Source organism: Pyxicephalus adspersus, chromosome 1, assembly GCF_032062135.1.
Source record: "Pyxicephalus adspersus chromosome 1, UCB_Pads_2.0, whole genome shotgun sequence".
In the NCBI taxonomy this organism is placed as follows: domain Eukaryota; kingdom Metazoa; phylum Chordata; class Amphibia; order Anura; family Pyxicephalidae; genus Pyxicephalus; species Pyxicephalus adspersus.
Window position 1 is genome coordinate 139,036,339 of NC_092858.1, and position 16,799 is coordinate 139,053,137.

Here is a 16,799-nt window from a genome sequence, read left to right on the forward strand (position 1 = left end):
GCTGTTAGTGGTCTGTGTTTTTATTTCTTCAAGACTCATACCATAAGGAATAGCAAAGGGGCAGGAATGACGACAGCAGCTGTTTAGCTTTTACCATTGCAGTGAATACGTAATATATTCATCGAACATGTTCCTTTTTCCCTGACTGATGTCAATCATAATGATTCAACAATCAATGACTTTAAACCATTGCAATAATTGTGGAGGGAAGGTTAAAGAGCACGTTCATCAAATTTAATTAAGACCCAATTTAGCACTATTATTGCAGAACGTGGGATCTGCAATTTATTCAGAACTCTTCATTAAACTGTATCTTTAAATAAAATGTTTGGTTTGGTACATGATGCCCATGGCAGTGCCAAACTCCCCACACCCCTTTTATGAAAGTAGTTTTCCTATTAACCCCAACAAAAATCCAAATAAATATTTCAGCAGAGATTTGGTTTTGAATTTGGTAATTCTGCTCATCCCTAATATCGATGAGCAATAAGTAAAGTTGCCTAAGCAGCATATTGATAAGACTGGTATACTAAACGATTTGTGATTTTTCTCCCAAAAAAGAGTTAAGATTCACTTGAATAATCCCATAATGTACGGGTAAAATAAGTAATAATTTTTTTTCACATGATTAGATATTTGTAGCAAATATCCCTTTTTTTCTATGAACATTTTCCTTTTTAGAAAAAAAAAACACCAAAAGATTTATCAAACATAAAGAGAAGCATTAAGGCAAAGTAACAGATTTAGTTTTCATGGACTAGAAGCTGCACATGCTTGTCAACCTACAATTACCTTCCGCACCAAACCAATCCCTCTCAGTTTCCTGTGTTTATTTTAGCTTTGTGAAACAATCATACATTAAGTGCAGCAAGTAAGAGGAAATCATATTTCCACATTTTTATTCTTGTTCTAGGTCAGTGTCTCAAAGTCAAGTCAAGATCTTGGGAGGGTTTAGTAATTGCAGTCTATATATTTTTTTCAGGACAGATTTACTTTAACACATTCAGTGTGGCCTATTAAAAAAGGACACTTGTTTGAAGAATGGTGGTCTGTAGATCTTCAGCAACCAAACTCATTTGTCTTATGTTAAAAGGTGTGGAGCACTATGGGTACAAGGATATTAGCAAAAGGAAAAATGGCGGTAGCTGGAAATAATAAATATATATATACAAAAATACTAATAAACCTATAATAATTCCATCAAATCATTAATGCCTGCATGTGAAATCAACTGTACAAATATATGTTCATAGTTTTCCTAAAGCCCAATTTATACTTTAATAGGTAGATAGAGTCAGATTACTGCAGACTTGCTGCTTACCACACCCCATAGTATGAAGGTTCAGTTGGTATATTGGTAGTATATGCCACACAAAAATATTAACTACTAAAAATGACCAAAAATCAAAACAGTGTATGCTTGAGGTTGAATAATTAAAACAATAGGGGTCGATTTATGTATTAGCTTTATAAATATGAGGCTGTGTTCACCTTATAAACTGTGTTCACCTTATAAACCAAATCATGTGCAAGAGAAAAAAAAATTTGCTTGCATATGATTGGTAGACCACAGGTTGACATAAACACAGCTTCACCCTAATAACCAATTGAGGACATTGGGAATGCTAGCACACACCTTAAAAAATTTATTGTTGGACATATAAGGTGAGTGGAACATACAGTCCTCCCTGCTGTTCATGTTCCACATTTGTTGTCAACATGACAGCCAGGGGTTGCAGCTTTTTCAGCCTCTTCTGTCACAAAACAGTGTTTATAAACACTTCTCAGAGGAAGGAGATTTAGGTATGTTATGGTTACTTTTATTTATGTTCCATTTACCTGCAGAATAAAGGGGTGAACCATAATTTTTTTATGTCAAATAAAGCAACCTGAAAAATGAAAATAAAATGACACCCTATTTATCTCCTTATTAACATTTAGTTTAGCCTAATCAGCCTTATTATTGTTCCCTTTTTATTATTTTCTTTTGTTACTACTTCTATTTTTCTAGAATTTATTACTTATTTATTTGTTTTGTATCATTATTTTGTTCTATTTTAATCCAATTATACTTTAATTTGTTTAAAGTTGCACATAAGAAAAGTATCAATCACAGACACTATTTGTTTAAATTTAGCGCTCATTGAAAAGCGGCCTATTCATTTTAATTGCAGTGGCAATTGTCACTCTTGAAAAGTGCTGATTGTAGCAAAAAGTGTGGCCTATGGTGCTAGCAACTAAGCACCAAAGTGGCAATAGTTTTCTGGGGATCTGTAAATTGACTGACTGGGTCTACACCCCCTGCCATTGGATCCGGTGATGTTACCTGTAAATGAAAAACAATGCAACAAGGGTAAGCAGTAGATATCCTTCATCCCCCCCAATAGAAAACTCCCCATCTCCACTAAAGGCCACATTCAAGGTAATAGTTCTCCTCCATCCCCATATTGGTAGTAGACCCCCCCTTAAAGGCTTCAGATCCCTTCTATAGACCTCTTTTGGCTCAGATATTGACACTCACATTTAGGAAGACAGAACAGAAGACTCCAGGTCAGTGGGCAGATATTCCCCCTTGGTTGTAGATCTTCTTGCTTTCTCCTGTAGGACACTTACCTCAAGTATCTGAACCATTCAACCCCGGTCTAAAGTATCAGATCCCCTATATAGATGGTTGATCCTCCTCCATAGACTTGGATATCATCACTCAGAGGACAGGGCAGAGGACCCCAATTTAGCAGTTAGTCTTTGTCAATAATCATTGTTGCTGCATGTACTGTATGTTCTTGTTATATATCACCTTACCAAAGATGTATCTGCACCCCTGGCCAGGCAGACTTCCTTGCAAACCCCTCTTTTGGGTTCCCGAAGGTATGCCCATAGAAGGTCATAAGTGCACCCTAAGTATGCAGAAGTTCAAAGAATTGAGTCTTATCCTCTTTGTCTGCCATTAGATATATGAATAAGGCAAGAGTTGTTTTTTGCCCTGTTCCCCAGGTCAGACTTTTTATTTATAGGCTCAGTACAAATACTGCTCTGTGTATTAGACTAGCACCACTGCAAAGGTTGCAAACATCCTCAAAGAACCATACACTAATAACTTATTTTCCTATATAAGCTTTAACATGTTAATGTAATTGCAAAAGTATTTTTCCTTTTTTTTTAAGTAGAACTAAACCTAAAAAATTGTGAGCAGGCAGTATCTTTATCGCAGAAGGGATTGGCCTTATCCATGCAGCTCAGTGTACAAATGTGTCATAGCTGGCTGTTAAGAATGAATGAACTCCCCCCTGCAAGTGCAGGTGTTATGCCAATCTAGACTGCCAACCAAGATGGCTGGAGTTCCTAAATCCAGTAAGGGACAGGGTGAAGATGGCGGCGTCTACAAAAGAGCAAGATTACGGTGTTTACTTGTGTGATCCTGCAAGTAATTTTATGGGATTGCTGGGGAGGGCGCTAAACATTGCACACACTACCCAGACATGATCGACTAATGCCACTGACTGTAACAAATGGTATGAAACCATCACTGAAGTGCATGCATGTGTGCTCCAAAGATTCTGCAGGAATCTTTAAAGAGATCAGCAATACTCAAAGTTAACAAAAGATTAAACAAAATACTAAATACTAAAAACCCTTCCTTAGCTGACTTTGCTTAACAGTTCTGCAATGATTTTGTGTGGCTGGATATCTCACTCATATTTTTGTTAAACAAATTGGCCTTTTTTTTGGTAGTACAGTTTAGCAAAAATGCAGATGGAAAATTTGTGACCAGGCAGGTCCTTAATTGCAGAAGGGACATCGCCTGTCTAAAATACCCTTACCTGTCTGATCACATATTTTTGAAATACACTCATCTGTCCCCATTCTATCGTTTGTGCTGCCATGTTCTTTTGTTTTCTTTTCCTCCTTCCAGCCAACCTCCATCCTTCAGCTATCCTGACTGGCGAAGATGGGATGACATAACTCTCACACACACGAGCGGGAGTTCATTAACTCCCAGCAGCCTCAGAGGATGCCAATATACCCGATATATCCCAACATCATACTCATCATGTGCAGCTCTGTTATATTTAAAAGAAGTTAGCAATCAGGCAAGGAATATTACAGAAGGGACATCGCCTGTGCCTTTCTGCAATAAAGATCTGATGGATCGATATTTTTAAAACCAGATCTTTAGATCTGCCTGAAAATAAATCAACGTATGTAGTGGGAAGGAAATGTCATATAAATGGCCACATTGCTTATAACTTAGAATTCACCCATGCTTAAAGAGTAAGGCCCAATAAATTACACAGTGAGCCAAAATTAAAAATTTAGACTAAGTCACGTACCAACCTTTATATTTATTGAAAAAATATTTACAATTGAGGAAGGTAGCTAATGAATTTCAACAGAGGAGGGGGCGCTTGTGGGTCCTGATAGATGCACCAGCAGAACATTCTGGAATTTGTAGTATTAGCGGTGCATGCACTGTCCACCGGTGGGCCAGCTCTAGTAGACATTTGATATTTTCTCGCGGGCCAAATGTACTTACAGTGCAGGCTTTTGGGCCTGAGTTTGACACCCTTGCGTCAGATGATTCTCGTCTGATTATCCTTTCAGGGCTAGTATCGGATGTGAATCTAAAATGTGTACAGCGGTCGTCCAACATTGTTCTTGGATCCATCCTGGCGGATCCACAAATAACTGTAATGCAAGTGAAGGGGAGAATAGAGCGCCGGTGCCGCTTGCTTGTTCTCCCCCTCCCCTCTACATAGAGCAGAATGGCGCTGTATCTTTCAGTGTTTTGTCATTGGAAAGGATCGTTAAAAATACTTTCCAACAACAAAAGTCCAATGTGTGCACATAGCCTAGGGGAGGAGGTAAAAGAGTGAAGCTACGTACACACTTCCAATGATTATCTTTATCAAATATTTATCGTTATTAAAATATTATACTTGAACGATCGTATTGTGCACAATCCTTTACATTCTGTAACGATACAATTGTTCAAATATAATCCACCAATAGTGTACACACGCTAGATACGATCCTTTGAACGATGCAGGGAGTGACATGTAAAGGAGAAAGTGTACTGCAGAAACATGCACGATCACTGAACGACTGTACACACGATATATAGTGAACGATCGTTGTCCAATCAGATCCTCCAGGGCGGTCGGTTATTTCCAAGGACAACCCTTGTCTTTGTCGGTCACCTTTTCTGCGAGCGATTTTTGGCCGATCGGTCGTTCCTTTCCAACCATAATTATGTGTGTACAGAGCTTTAGAGAAGGAGTAAGAATGGGAGCAGCTGGCAGTGACCTGGAGCCAAGCAACAGACTCAGCAGTCTGAGCAGCTCATATCTCTCCCTGCCCCCTACTAATCAGTCCAATGACAGATATACATGTGCATGGCACATGTATAGAGTCTTCTCTGCAGTCTTAGAGTGATGGAAAGCAGCAAACTCTTTTCCTACCATAAACTTGCAAAGTCTTTCAGCAGGATACAAGCTGTGGATTGTGTGTTGCTTTCCAAGCTATGGAAGAAGAATGAGGACACAGAGAGGTAGCAGGCTGGAATCAGTGACGTAGCCTGGTGTAGCAATACAGAGATTGTCAGGAGAGAGGTGCAAGAAAGAGCTGGGGAGATCCCTGACACTGCAGCAAATGGTAAGCATGTCTTCTTGTGTCACTTCTCAGCCACTTGCTAAAGCCATGCACAGAGATTATTATGACATGCAGACAGGATTATAATTGGATTTATTAAGGCTTCAGTGAAGTGACAGATTGTGTGTTAGATAAGGAATACAAGGACAAACAGAACTAGCCTGACAAATAAAAGGTGTTTTCTCTAGATCACTTACTATTCTAGGATAGATGCCATTATATATAGGATTTATTAATGATTCTCTTTTGGAATAAATTATACTAATAATATGAGATCCTTCAACAATATATAATAATTTCTGATAAAATGAGCAGATACAAAAACTATTAAAGTTTAAGTATCTATCAGCTTCTCTGTGTTTACTGCAAGGTTCTGCATTTTAATGATCCTTCTCTACAGTAAACAAGTGCAATTGCTTGAAAAACTGGTACAACACAATGCTTGCCTTTAGTAACAAATTCATATGTTGAATAGTTGAGATTTGTAAAAAAAATAATTTGTTTTGATCACAAGCAGGATTGTAAACACAGTTTATTTTGTGGCTTGTTGTGACAGTGGATTGTGTAGGGATTTACATGACCTCTTGGGAAGCTGAATTGTCTTTTTTCAGCTTTAAGACATCACATTCTGTAATATGCTGCAACTTCAGGTCTGCAGAGCTAATAGGACTTTCAGTGGTGCATTGTTATAAGAAAATCAATGTATTTGTTATTTTACAAATTAGATTGTCATAAATCATCTATAATGGTGCAGATTTTAAAGTACACCTGTATTATTTATGCAGGAAATTGATGCTATGTTGGGGGGAGAAAATCTGGATACTCTACTTTTGTGTTTTTATTTTTATAAATGATAGTTTAGGTGAATTTTAAAAGTATCCAGTTTTACTAAATACAGATAATGTGAAACTGTGTGAATCTTGGGTTAAATATGTTAAATTTGGGTAAATGCATTGATGAATTGAACCCTTTTTCTGTTCAATACAACAAGGAGATAGTTTGTACAAAAGGTAGGTGTGACAAGTTTCATTTGCGATGTTGTAAAAATAAAATATATAAATATTTTTTTTTTTGGGGGGGGGGGGGGGGGGGCAGAAAAGAGAATATGCAATTCCTGTACCCATTTACAGATTTTACTTTCACTTAATGTCCTGTATATACAACAAGAAATGAGAGTGAATCTTACCAGAGTTAGAGAGATTCCTTCTTATAGCATTGTTACCAGAACGAGTAACTCAATGTAGGAGTTCTGCACTATTTCTGTTCTGGTAATTAAACTTTTTTTTATTTTCCTTCTCTTTTGTGGCCACAAAAGCAAGCGGGTGCACAGACCTTCATAAAAGTCTATCCAAAACTAAGATTTTGGCGTAAGATATATTTTAGGCTAACAGCACAATTTATTTCTACAAATACCTGTAGATTTTTTAACAACTGTAGTGCAGAAATCTACCTTGTTTGGTTACATAATGCAATAGATTGTCTAGGGAGGCTTTCGCATTTATTGTTGTTGGTGCAGCTGTAGATTGTCTAGAGCAGGGGTGCCAAACAGGTGAATTGCAAAGGCAACTTTGTCATTAAGTTATTAAGTCCAAGTTTTTATTTGTTGGTAGATCATTTTGACTTGGTCATTTTAAAAGTAGCTCGCAAGCCAAAAACTTTTGGGCACCCCTGGTCTGAGCAGCCAGGATTCAGTGGAACAGAGGTTGCTAGGGGTTCAGTTTGTGTTTCAGGTCAGTTTTACTAACTCAGTGACAGTAATGTGCTGCACAGGGAGTATCTTGGATGGGAGCCTTCCCCCTTCCCCAGCAAGTACAAAATAATATATAATATCCTAAACTATTGTTCCTAACTGGAGATTCTCCACTGTCCAGACCTCAGTCAGAGTGACCCACAGTCAATGTCATTAAATGACACCATTAAATGACAATATCTGTTCATTGTTCAGGCCTGCAGTCACAGCACCCGGCAGGGGGAAGCCTTCCAGCACCAGCTTGGGTTGCAGCTCTGAGATCCGAGACTGAATGTAAAGAGCTGCAAGAGATCGAAACCTTTCCGAATGTTAAGCTGCGTACACACTTCCAATTTTTATCGTTGGAAATGAACGACGAATGACCGATTGGCCAAAAATCGTTCGTAAAAAAAGTAACTAACTAACTAACCTTTGGCTAAAATAGTGAATTATTGGGATATTTGACTGGTATTTTTACCATTGTTTTTAGGTGAGACTATAATATTTTCACTGAGAAGCAGCCACATTGTTCAGCTCAATGTTATTCGTAATTTAAAATGAACCGATATGTCACAATAAAATGTTCTTTAGAGAAAAGTTGGCAACCTAATTCCAGGCTATACATTTCCAAACCATTTCCAGGTATTAAAATAAATAATCCAATCTATACCCTCAATGAAAATGCATTTTTAATCTAAAAACCTTTTCTGAGAATACAACTTGTCTATTAATAAAAATGTAGAAAAAGTTCCATATTGTGTTTATTTCAAGTTACTTTTATCTTGTTAGGGACTTTTTTCAAGGCTTTGCTTTTTGCCAGCTGCAACACTTCTTTCCCATGTAACTGGCCATGTCTGTAAAAGGAAGAGTAAAGTAAATATTGTGCACTGAATGAGTCGGAAATTGACACTACTAGAAGTTTGATTTCTTATTAAATTTTAGAGAAAGATTTCTATTCAACAGAGCAGCATTTGGCAGAGCTGCCAAAGGGAGGGGTAAGCATTTCCTTTTTTTGTATTTCTGGGCATAACTTTTTTCACCTGACAAGGCCAATTTTAGGCTACACTAACTGGAGGGGTCGCGGCGCTGTTGGAGGTTAAGGGGATCCTCCACTAGCACTGGAAGGGCACACAGAAGAAGGTTTTTTTTACAAAAAAGGTGAAAGCAAATACTATATGTTGTCTTCTCCCAGGCATGGCTTTCAGTTTTAAAGTGTGACTTCAGTCTAGGCTGTGGCTTCATAGTGAAGATTTCATAAGGAAAGAATGGGCTGGAAAGGAGGATGGGGAAATTGTCATTTAACCTAATCCCCTAAATGTATTATTTTACACACTCCCTCCCCAACACTAATATAAAACAATACAGATCCCTCCTTGCTTGGCTTATAATAGACATAGGAGAGTAATGCTGCTATTAGTACTAGGCTTTCCCCTCAGATTCCTTTATACATTTGAGTGAATAGGGTCTAGTGGGTTCCAGCCATTACTTCTCCATAATATACCTATTCAAAGTTTTATATAAAGAGAAAAGGTAACTAGAATGGTTTTGGTCAAATCTTTTTGATCTTTTTTTGTGATTCACACATTGCCTATCATTTTTCAATAAGGCCTCTACTTTGCAAGTAACCATGGAAAATGGTGTAACCCTGTATTGATTCCTGATCGTAGTCTGATGTAAATTCATACAGTCCTTATATGCAGAGAAAATGGGGTGTTTCTCTTTTCCGAATGATTGAGCTGTGTTATTTGAGATCCTGCAAATGCAGTCTGTTCATAAGATATTTACAATAAAGCCATCAATTCAGCCTGGTAATAAAGAAGAGGGAAGTGATCGGGAGCTCTGCCTAGGCAGATAAATATGAAATGCTAATACACATTTGATACTGACTATGACTACATATTACCGGTACTAAAGATTATATTTTTTCATTTTGTTATGTGATGATTGTTGTATTATAGCTTTTATATATATACATAATATTTTGTAAGATTTACTTTTCCATCAAAAATAATGGATGTATTGTGGAGGGAGTTTCTTAAACTTTTCTGGCTGTTAGCTTTTGCAAGGTTTTATAAAAACCTTAATTACATTTCCATGGTGGTTAGGATTGCAAAAGTGTATATTGAGATGCTTTATACAGAAATACAGTTCAGCACTAGTGAAGTCATTACCGACTAGACCAAAGCTATTCTGACCTCAGATTGGAAGTTAGAATTTAGGTAACCCAAGGTTCCAATCTAAAATCTACCTATCAAAATAAGGTATAGTGGGGCCCAGCTAATACAGTGACTGGACTGTGACAGCTGCCATTGTCTGGTATGTCAGGTATAGTACAGCTCATTAATTTTTATTACTATAATTTTACACAGTATTTATATAGCACCGACATATTACGGTGCACTATACAAAGTCCATAGTCATGTCACTAGCTGTCCCTCAAAGGGGCTCACATTCTAATCTCCCTATCATAGTCATATGTCTTCAATACAGTCTAAGGTCAGTTCACCGGATAAGAAGTTAAGTTAAAGCGAATAGAATGATACAGGTAGTCCCCGAGTTATGGACATCCGACATACAGACGACTCCTAGATACGAAGTGGCTTCCCTTCTTGTTAGTGTGCAGGACGGAGGCTTGATTGGGGCGGAGGGGGCGGTTCGCATGAACTTACAGAAGAAATCTTTTGCTAAGCAACTGAGCAACATCTTGTAGCTCCTTAATGACCAAGATAAACTCTGCAGTTGTTTCTTTTTGCTTATCAAAGCACAGCTTGCTCCAGAAGTTAATGAATGTCTAGGCTCCATTTTTTTTTTGTGCTTTGTTTGTGATTATTTTACAGTGAGGATTTTATACAGTAACTGACACTAACTGCATTTATTAAAATAATGTACCTGTTCTGACTTACATACAAATTCAACTTAAGAACAAACTTACAGTACCTATCTCCTATGTAACCCGGGGACTACCTGTACACAGTTACAACACTATACCTTGTTGTTTATATACCTACCAAAGGATTTGCAATTCAACTTCGTAATTACAGTATGTAATGTCATCATGACAAAGGATCCAATAACAGTACAATGCGAAAGTCATAAAATATAGTAAGCCTGATGCCTTCTAGAAATCATTATATAATTTTGGAATTCTTATCATTGAAGTAGGAATACATTTGCCTACATGGTAAGAACAGGATAGATCATTAAGCCATAAAGAGAGCATCCCAGGTGCAAGTGACACACGACCAAACACCTGCAGTTATGGCAACCAGAGCCTAGCATAGAACACAAAGAGGATTATGGGATTTTCCTTGGTTGTGTAGTTAGCTGCGATAATTTATATTGGATTGAAGCAAGAATGGAAAATAAGTAATCACACGGATCTTTCTGTCAAGCTCTTCTAAATACGACTTTTCATTGTTTCTACAAATATTATATTCTGATTGGAAATTGTCTGGATTGTTAAACTGTCAATTTAATTAACAAGCAACTGCTTTGAGTACAATTCTAATAGTTGTTTCCTTTTTATGATTTTCAGGACAATTCCTGATTCATTTGGCCTTTTTTATTTAGCCAAGTCAAGATACTGGGGCCCATATATAAATACACGAGTCCACTATATATATATATATATATATATATATATATATATAAAGATAGATATAGATTCCCTTGAATTTTTACTAAACTCAGAATTGAGCCATACCCATGTAGTGAATGCACTACAGTAATAGCTCAAATTGGGTTGTAACTAAATTTAGTGGAATGCTGCATCTGTAATTTAGTGACAAAAGTAGTATGGGTAACATTGCCAATCATTGCGATTGATGAATGCCGAAAGATGTATATAGTAGTGCATGTTGAAACATTATGTTGCATGCAAGTCAACATTGAAAAATACAAAATATGCACATTAACATGTGCTGGCATGTTGTTTAATGCATTACCATTAAATTCAGTGGGATGGAATGCATAGATGTAAATCCATCTGGACACATTTCAGTGGAATTTTTTTTAGATTGGACTGCATGTCAGCATTTTCCACAAAAATTGTGCATATCATGAAAAATCAATTCTGAGGAAATACGCCTGTTATTCCTATTGAAAAAGCTTGCAGATCTGCACAAGTAAATCCTTGACGTGATAAAATAACAGTATAACTTTAGTAATCACTATGCAGTATATTTTAAAGCAGTGAGTTTGACATTTACTTTTTCTGGTGGAGAATCTTCCAAGTTTATGTGTTTTACGGGCAGTAATATACACGTTGTATGCCCCTCATGTTGTATTATACTAATATATATTACATACATAAATATAATGAATTAATTATTTGTTGCTGCCAAGACCTGTTTAAGTCTATATTATACAGATATGCATAATTATGCAGTTAGCTACCCCTGCAAACACAATATTCAGGATAATTGCTGTTGTTATTATTATTATTATTATTATTAATAATAATAATAAACAGGATTTTTATAGCACCAACATATTATGCAGCCCTGTACATTAAATAGGGGTTGCAAATGACAGACAGATACAGACAGTGACACAGGAGAAGAGGACCCTACCCAGAAGAGCTTACAATCTAAGAGTTGGTATATTAGAAATGGAATTTTTTTATATCAACATCTAGTAACTTAAACTGGATTTCATATTCCTAGGTGTGGTAATGATGTCTACCAGTAATCTGGTTTGTATTTTACACTGAACTGCACAATCATTTTACTAATATGTGTTACTACAGTTAATATTTCTAGGCATTAGTGCGGGAGTTACATTATTTCAGGACAAAGCTGCCAAACCCAATTATAGATTGGGTGAGGATGTTGGTGCCAGGTGAGGATATTGGTGCCATCTATTTTGAATTTGGTGGGGTCCAGCCAAAATGTAAATTCTGCCTCTGAAAAATCATAAGTAGTAGGCAAATAGCTCTATTCAATTGAATATGCCTAATCCTACAAACACCCGCACAACTATAAACAGACAGTAAGACTTGCATGACTATGGGCCAGTATTTTATTCAAGGAAGTAGATATTGACCTTTATGGAGCCTGGTAAAATATGCCCCCAGTAATCTTTTTAGTTGTTTGTAAGGCGAACATATTTCCCACTGACCATTAATCTAAAATGGCATTCCTGCCCACTATATATTATCGTATGGGGATCCTTCTACCACCAATCCTTTCTACCTCCAATCTAAAGAAATACGTCTACACGGATCACCAATATAAGAGTGCACTTTTCCACTGACCACCAATGTTAGGGAGGTTTCCCTCTCTGATTACCAACGTAAAAGGACATTTTTTTACTGACCAGCAATATAAAGCGGCATTTCATTTACCACTAATGTAAAGAGGTATTTAAAGACAAATTACTGATTATGCTATTAAGCTATAGCTATAATGATTTTTACTAAAGGTTCCCGAAAACCTAAAAAGTTAATGTAGACGACAGTGATTCACAGATAAAAACTAGAAAAAAATGTCAGTTTTAATTTGCTAATCTAAATCTTTGCAGAGCTTTGTATTTTTGTAATAAGGAATGGGTGATAATGTAAAAGGCATTCTAATAATTGTATGAAGTCAGCATATCTGAACTGAGAATAATTTAAAGCTCTCATACATTTGTCTGTCCCTGCTAGTATTCCCATTTGCCTGATTCAGATTATATTAGAGGACAGTTGAAGGTGACAGAATATATAAAACATACTTCTTTGACAGCTCATGGTGAATACAATTACATTGATTTTTAAAAATCAGCCTTTCCCTATATCTCACACACATGTCATATCTATTAAACACAGAAGCCTGCCTGAGTGTGCAAATGATGCTATAGTAAACCTGATTATTGGGAGGGCATGAAACAATGTGATCTCAGGGCAGTCACTGTGATGTTGCTGAACTGATCCATATATAACAGTAATGATCACAGGGATACAGCATTGTAATATGGAGAGCAGCAGTGAAGAGACCGGGAGTGATGGAGAAGAAGAGAGCCAGGTAAGGAAGTGCACCGTTCCTCTCTGTGTTCTCTTTAAGTAGTTTGTATAGTCAGAACTTTTATTGGATAACTTTCCTTAGGTAAGAATTTAAGTCTTTCATTCAAACACATTATACATTAAAACCTTTTTCCAAATGTATTGCTTTTCCGACGTATGTATTTGTTCACCTTCCCCAACAGCTTCTGAACCAATTACACATTGTCACTGGCTTTCATTTTATACATGCAGTACTGTTTTATTTTCAACCATATGCAGGAAAGTTTCCTAACCTTTGTCAGTTTACCTTCATAAGTTTGAACTGTCTTGGAGCAACAGAAATGGGATTATTCAGGAATGAATTGCAAAGCACAATGAAAATGTACAGTAAACGTTAGACCAGCTAGGAGATTTTTTGTTTTTTTTATGCATCAACTGCCCTGTGTGACCTTTACATCATTGGTTTTATATCTCAGTATATTATTTCATTATTGTCTATGAAAGTCCTCATTTATCCAAGTCATTGTATAGCTTGTTGTATGAATTCTTTTTCCACTGGACTTGTTCTGTAATATTGAAATAATTTTCCGCTCACCCGAACAACTTTTTCAGCTCTAATCAGAATTCATGAGGATTCTTGCATAAATTTCAGGATGCATGCCCTAAAACTATCACTAATATGCATGTAAAGGTTCCTTCTTATCCAGGTAAGGTTAAAGCTAAAAAACAAGTCACACTCAAATTACTTTTGTTATCGTTCACTAACTTTGTAATAGATATTTTCTTTTGACTTCTACAAGTAGCAGGTACAAGTCAGTCGTATGTTAGTTGTTCCTCCCCTCTAAAGTACACCGTGTTCCTATGGTTCTAGGGGAAGCTCTTTGTACAAATATGGAACATGATTGGGACAAACTTCTATGTTTGTGACTATGTAGAGGTATAATTATCAGCAGAGAAAATATTATTAGGCCAAGCAACTTTTTCAGAAAAGACAAGAGGTTGACCAGGATCATGAAGGTGCCTACTATTATAAAACAATTCCCCAAATCCATCTGTAACTGGTAAGATCTAACCAATGTTCTCCTTACAGTCATCTTTTGTTATGGCAGTGGAGTTAGACAGTCCATTTCTTTACATATACTAGAGGCTCCACATGTGTCTTATATTGTGTTATGCCCGAGCAATGCTGACTGAAAATCTTACAACTGATGGACAGGTATTTAATAAAGATTTAAAGCTGAAATCATATTGAGATTTCCCTAATGTAAACTAGGACAACTGCCACTAGCCCAAGGATGCAGATACTAGAAGGTTAGAAATAATGTGACCTCCCCCAGCTACCTACATTCTGGTTAAGGTTCAGTGATGTCTATGAATTAATTAAATCTATTAACCTGTAGGAGTGTAGAAATCTCCCAGAATTCCACTATTTGGTACTCTATAGTCAATGTTTGTGGTCAATGGAAATATTGTTGGATTAGTGCTTTTGTGGAAAGAGATTTGTTTATTTTAAAAACCACCTACTAGATTGTAAGCTCTTCAGGACAGGGTCCTCTCCTCCAGTGTCACTGTCCGCATTTGTTTATCATTTGCAACCCCTATTTATTGTTCTGTGCTGCGTAATATGTTGGCGCTATATAAATCCTGTTTATTATTAGTAATAATAATAATAATATGCAATAAACCTATAGAACCAAGTTGCAGTAGCAGGATCATTCAATGAAGTAACACTTGTTTGTTCAATGAGTAGCAAAATGCTTTGCATACATTTTTATATGGAAGCTTACTAGTTTATTGAAATAACTATAAATAACTATTTTTCATGCTCATGTGACAGTTTCAAGATTTTTGTTGTTGTGATGGTCTGGAAATGTTGCATTCCAAGAGCAGGAATGAGATGGAGAGCTACATTTGAATAAAGCTCATGAGATTAGACAGTGTGAAGGTCAGCACCAGAGGATACTCTATCAATCGAAGTATCAATTGTAGCCTGCTAGTTAATGGAGAGCGGAATCCAGCTGTCTGGATCAGGAGGGGTAGAGAGGGCAGATTTAGCAATATCTTTACCTGCTGTTATATGAACAGAAGGCATATAAGGCAATTCAAATATAAATTCAAATATTATACTTATTGTATTGGCAAAGTGTATCTTTTCCTGCTTACTATTTCAATTAAACACCATATGGATATAAAATACTATAATTTATTCCAATTATGCATTTAAAAGTTGTTTTAAAATGAGAAATTCTAGGTGCAGCTGTTTATATTATGTTTCACCTTTTCTTTTACACAGCCATGGTATGTGAAGCAGACAGAAGTCTGTTATATAAAGTTCCTAGTTCTAGCACTAAAAATTTTTAACAGGCTAACGATGGAATGAGCGATGACCTGATCATTTTAGTAATGTTCTACCACTGTCTAACAAGCAGGGGTAGCTATGTTTTTCTCTATTTGTTTTTAGTTATTTGCCTGGAGTTCAGTTAAATATACACAAGGTATATACAATAGGGTACTGAGAGATTACCTTTTTAGTTATTTCAGTAACCAAACTCCTAGAAACAATTAAAGCACAAAAGAGACTTGCAGCCCAATCCTTGATCAGAGTAGGGAAATCGGGTTTTTGTGGTTGTACATCAAACTTTTTTCAAGAAAAATTGTATAATGAACATATTTATTGAACATAAAGTTCTAAATACAATCTTGACAATCTCTTAATTGAGCTTTTAAGTCCAGTGGCAAATATGTCTGTACAAACAAATAACCAAAGGGTATCATCAGTGTGGTTGAATTCTTTAGGTAAATTCTAGTTTCCCAACACATTTCATATACGGCTTCCTCAGGGGATGTAGGAAATATAGAAATTTAGGCCTGCTTGTGTGATATACTGAATCAGTTTAGATATACTTTTAAAGATATTTGGTGTGTTTGTCCTTAGAAGAGGAGGTCAGTTTGATTAAGGTATTGAATTCTTGTTTTAAAAAAGTGGAGGTGTCTGGATGGCATCAACACCATGCAGCATTAGGTAAAGTCAGGGGGTCAGGTCTAAAAAGAATGTTGGTCCCCCAATGCTAGATGTGTGTAGTGAGATTTTGACAGCTTCCTTCCAAGATTTAGGCAGAGTCAATGACCCAACCCAGAAAAAGTCTATGTGAATGAGGGTAGGTGAGTGTAAATAAAAATTTTTGAACAAGTGAACAGACAGATATGTTTTTTTTTATTAAAGAAGAGACATTCTCATTCCCTACTACACTACAAACAGCCTAAAACAAAAAAAAAAATCAAATTTCTCAGAGCAATTTATCTGTTGGGAGGTTTCATCCGCCGGGTCCCTTGTTGATTCTGCCCACTGATTATCACAGTATGAGTTGTGAACATTGTAATTATAGTAGGGATTAACTGAAGACCTAAAGTTATGTCAGGGGTTTCTCTATGTTATAAAGG

General features: G+C 36.5%; 1 protein-coding gene across 2 annotated transcripts in view; it reads left to right on the forward strand.

Moving 5' to 3' along the window:
- The first annotated feature begins 5,384 nt into the window (after nucleotides 1-5,384).
- The window catches only part of LOC140342545 (septin-5-like), a 31,531-nt gene continuing 20,116 nt past the window's right edge, over nucleotides 5,385-16,799 (forward strand). Inside the window, exon 1 of one of the 2 annotated variants that reach the window (XM_072428762.1) lies at nucleotides 5,385-5,652. In XM_072428762.1, the coding sequence (XP_072284863.1) occupies nucleotides 5,650-5,652 (3 nt within the window). In that variant the 5' untranslated portion in view covers nucleotides 5,385-5,649. Of the gene's footprint in view, nucleotides 5,653-13,291; nucleotides 13,381-16,799 lie in introns of those variants that run through there. The other variant, XM_072428755.1, reaches the window with a different exon arrangement.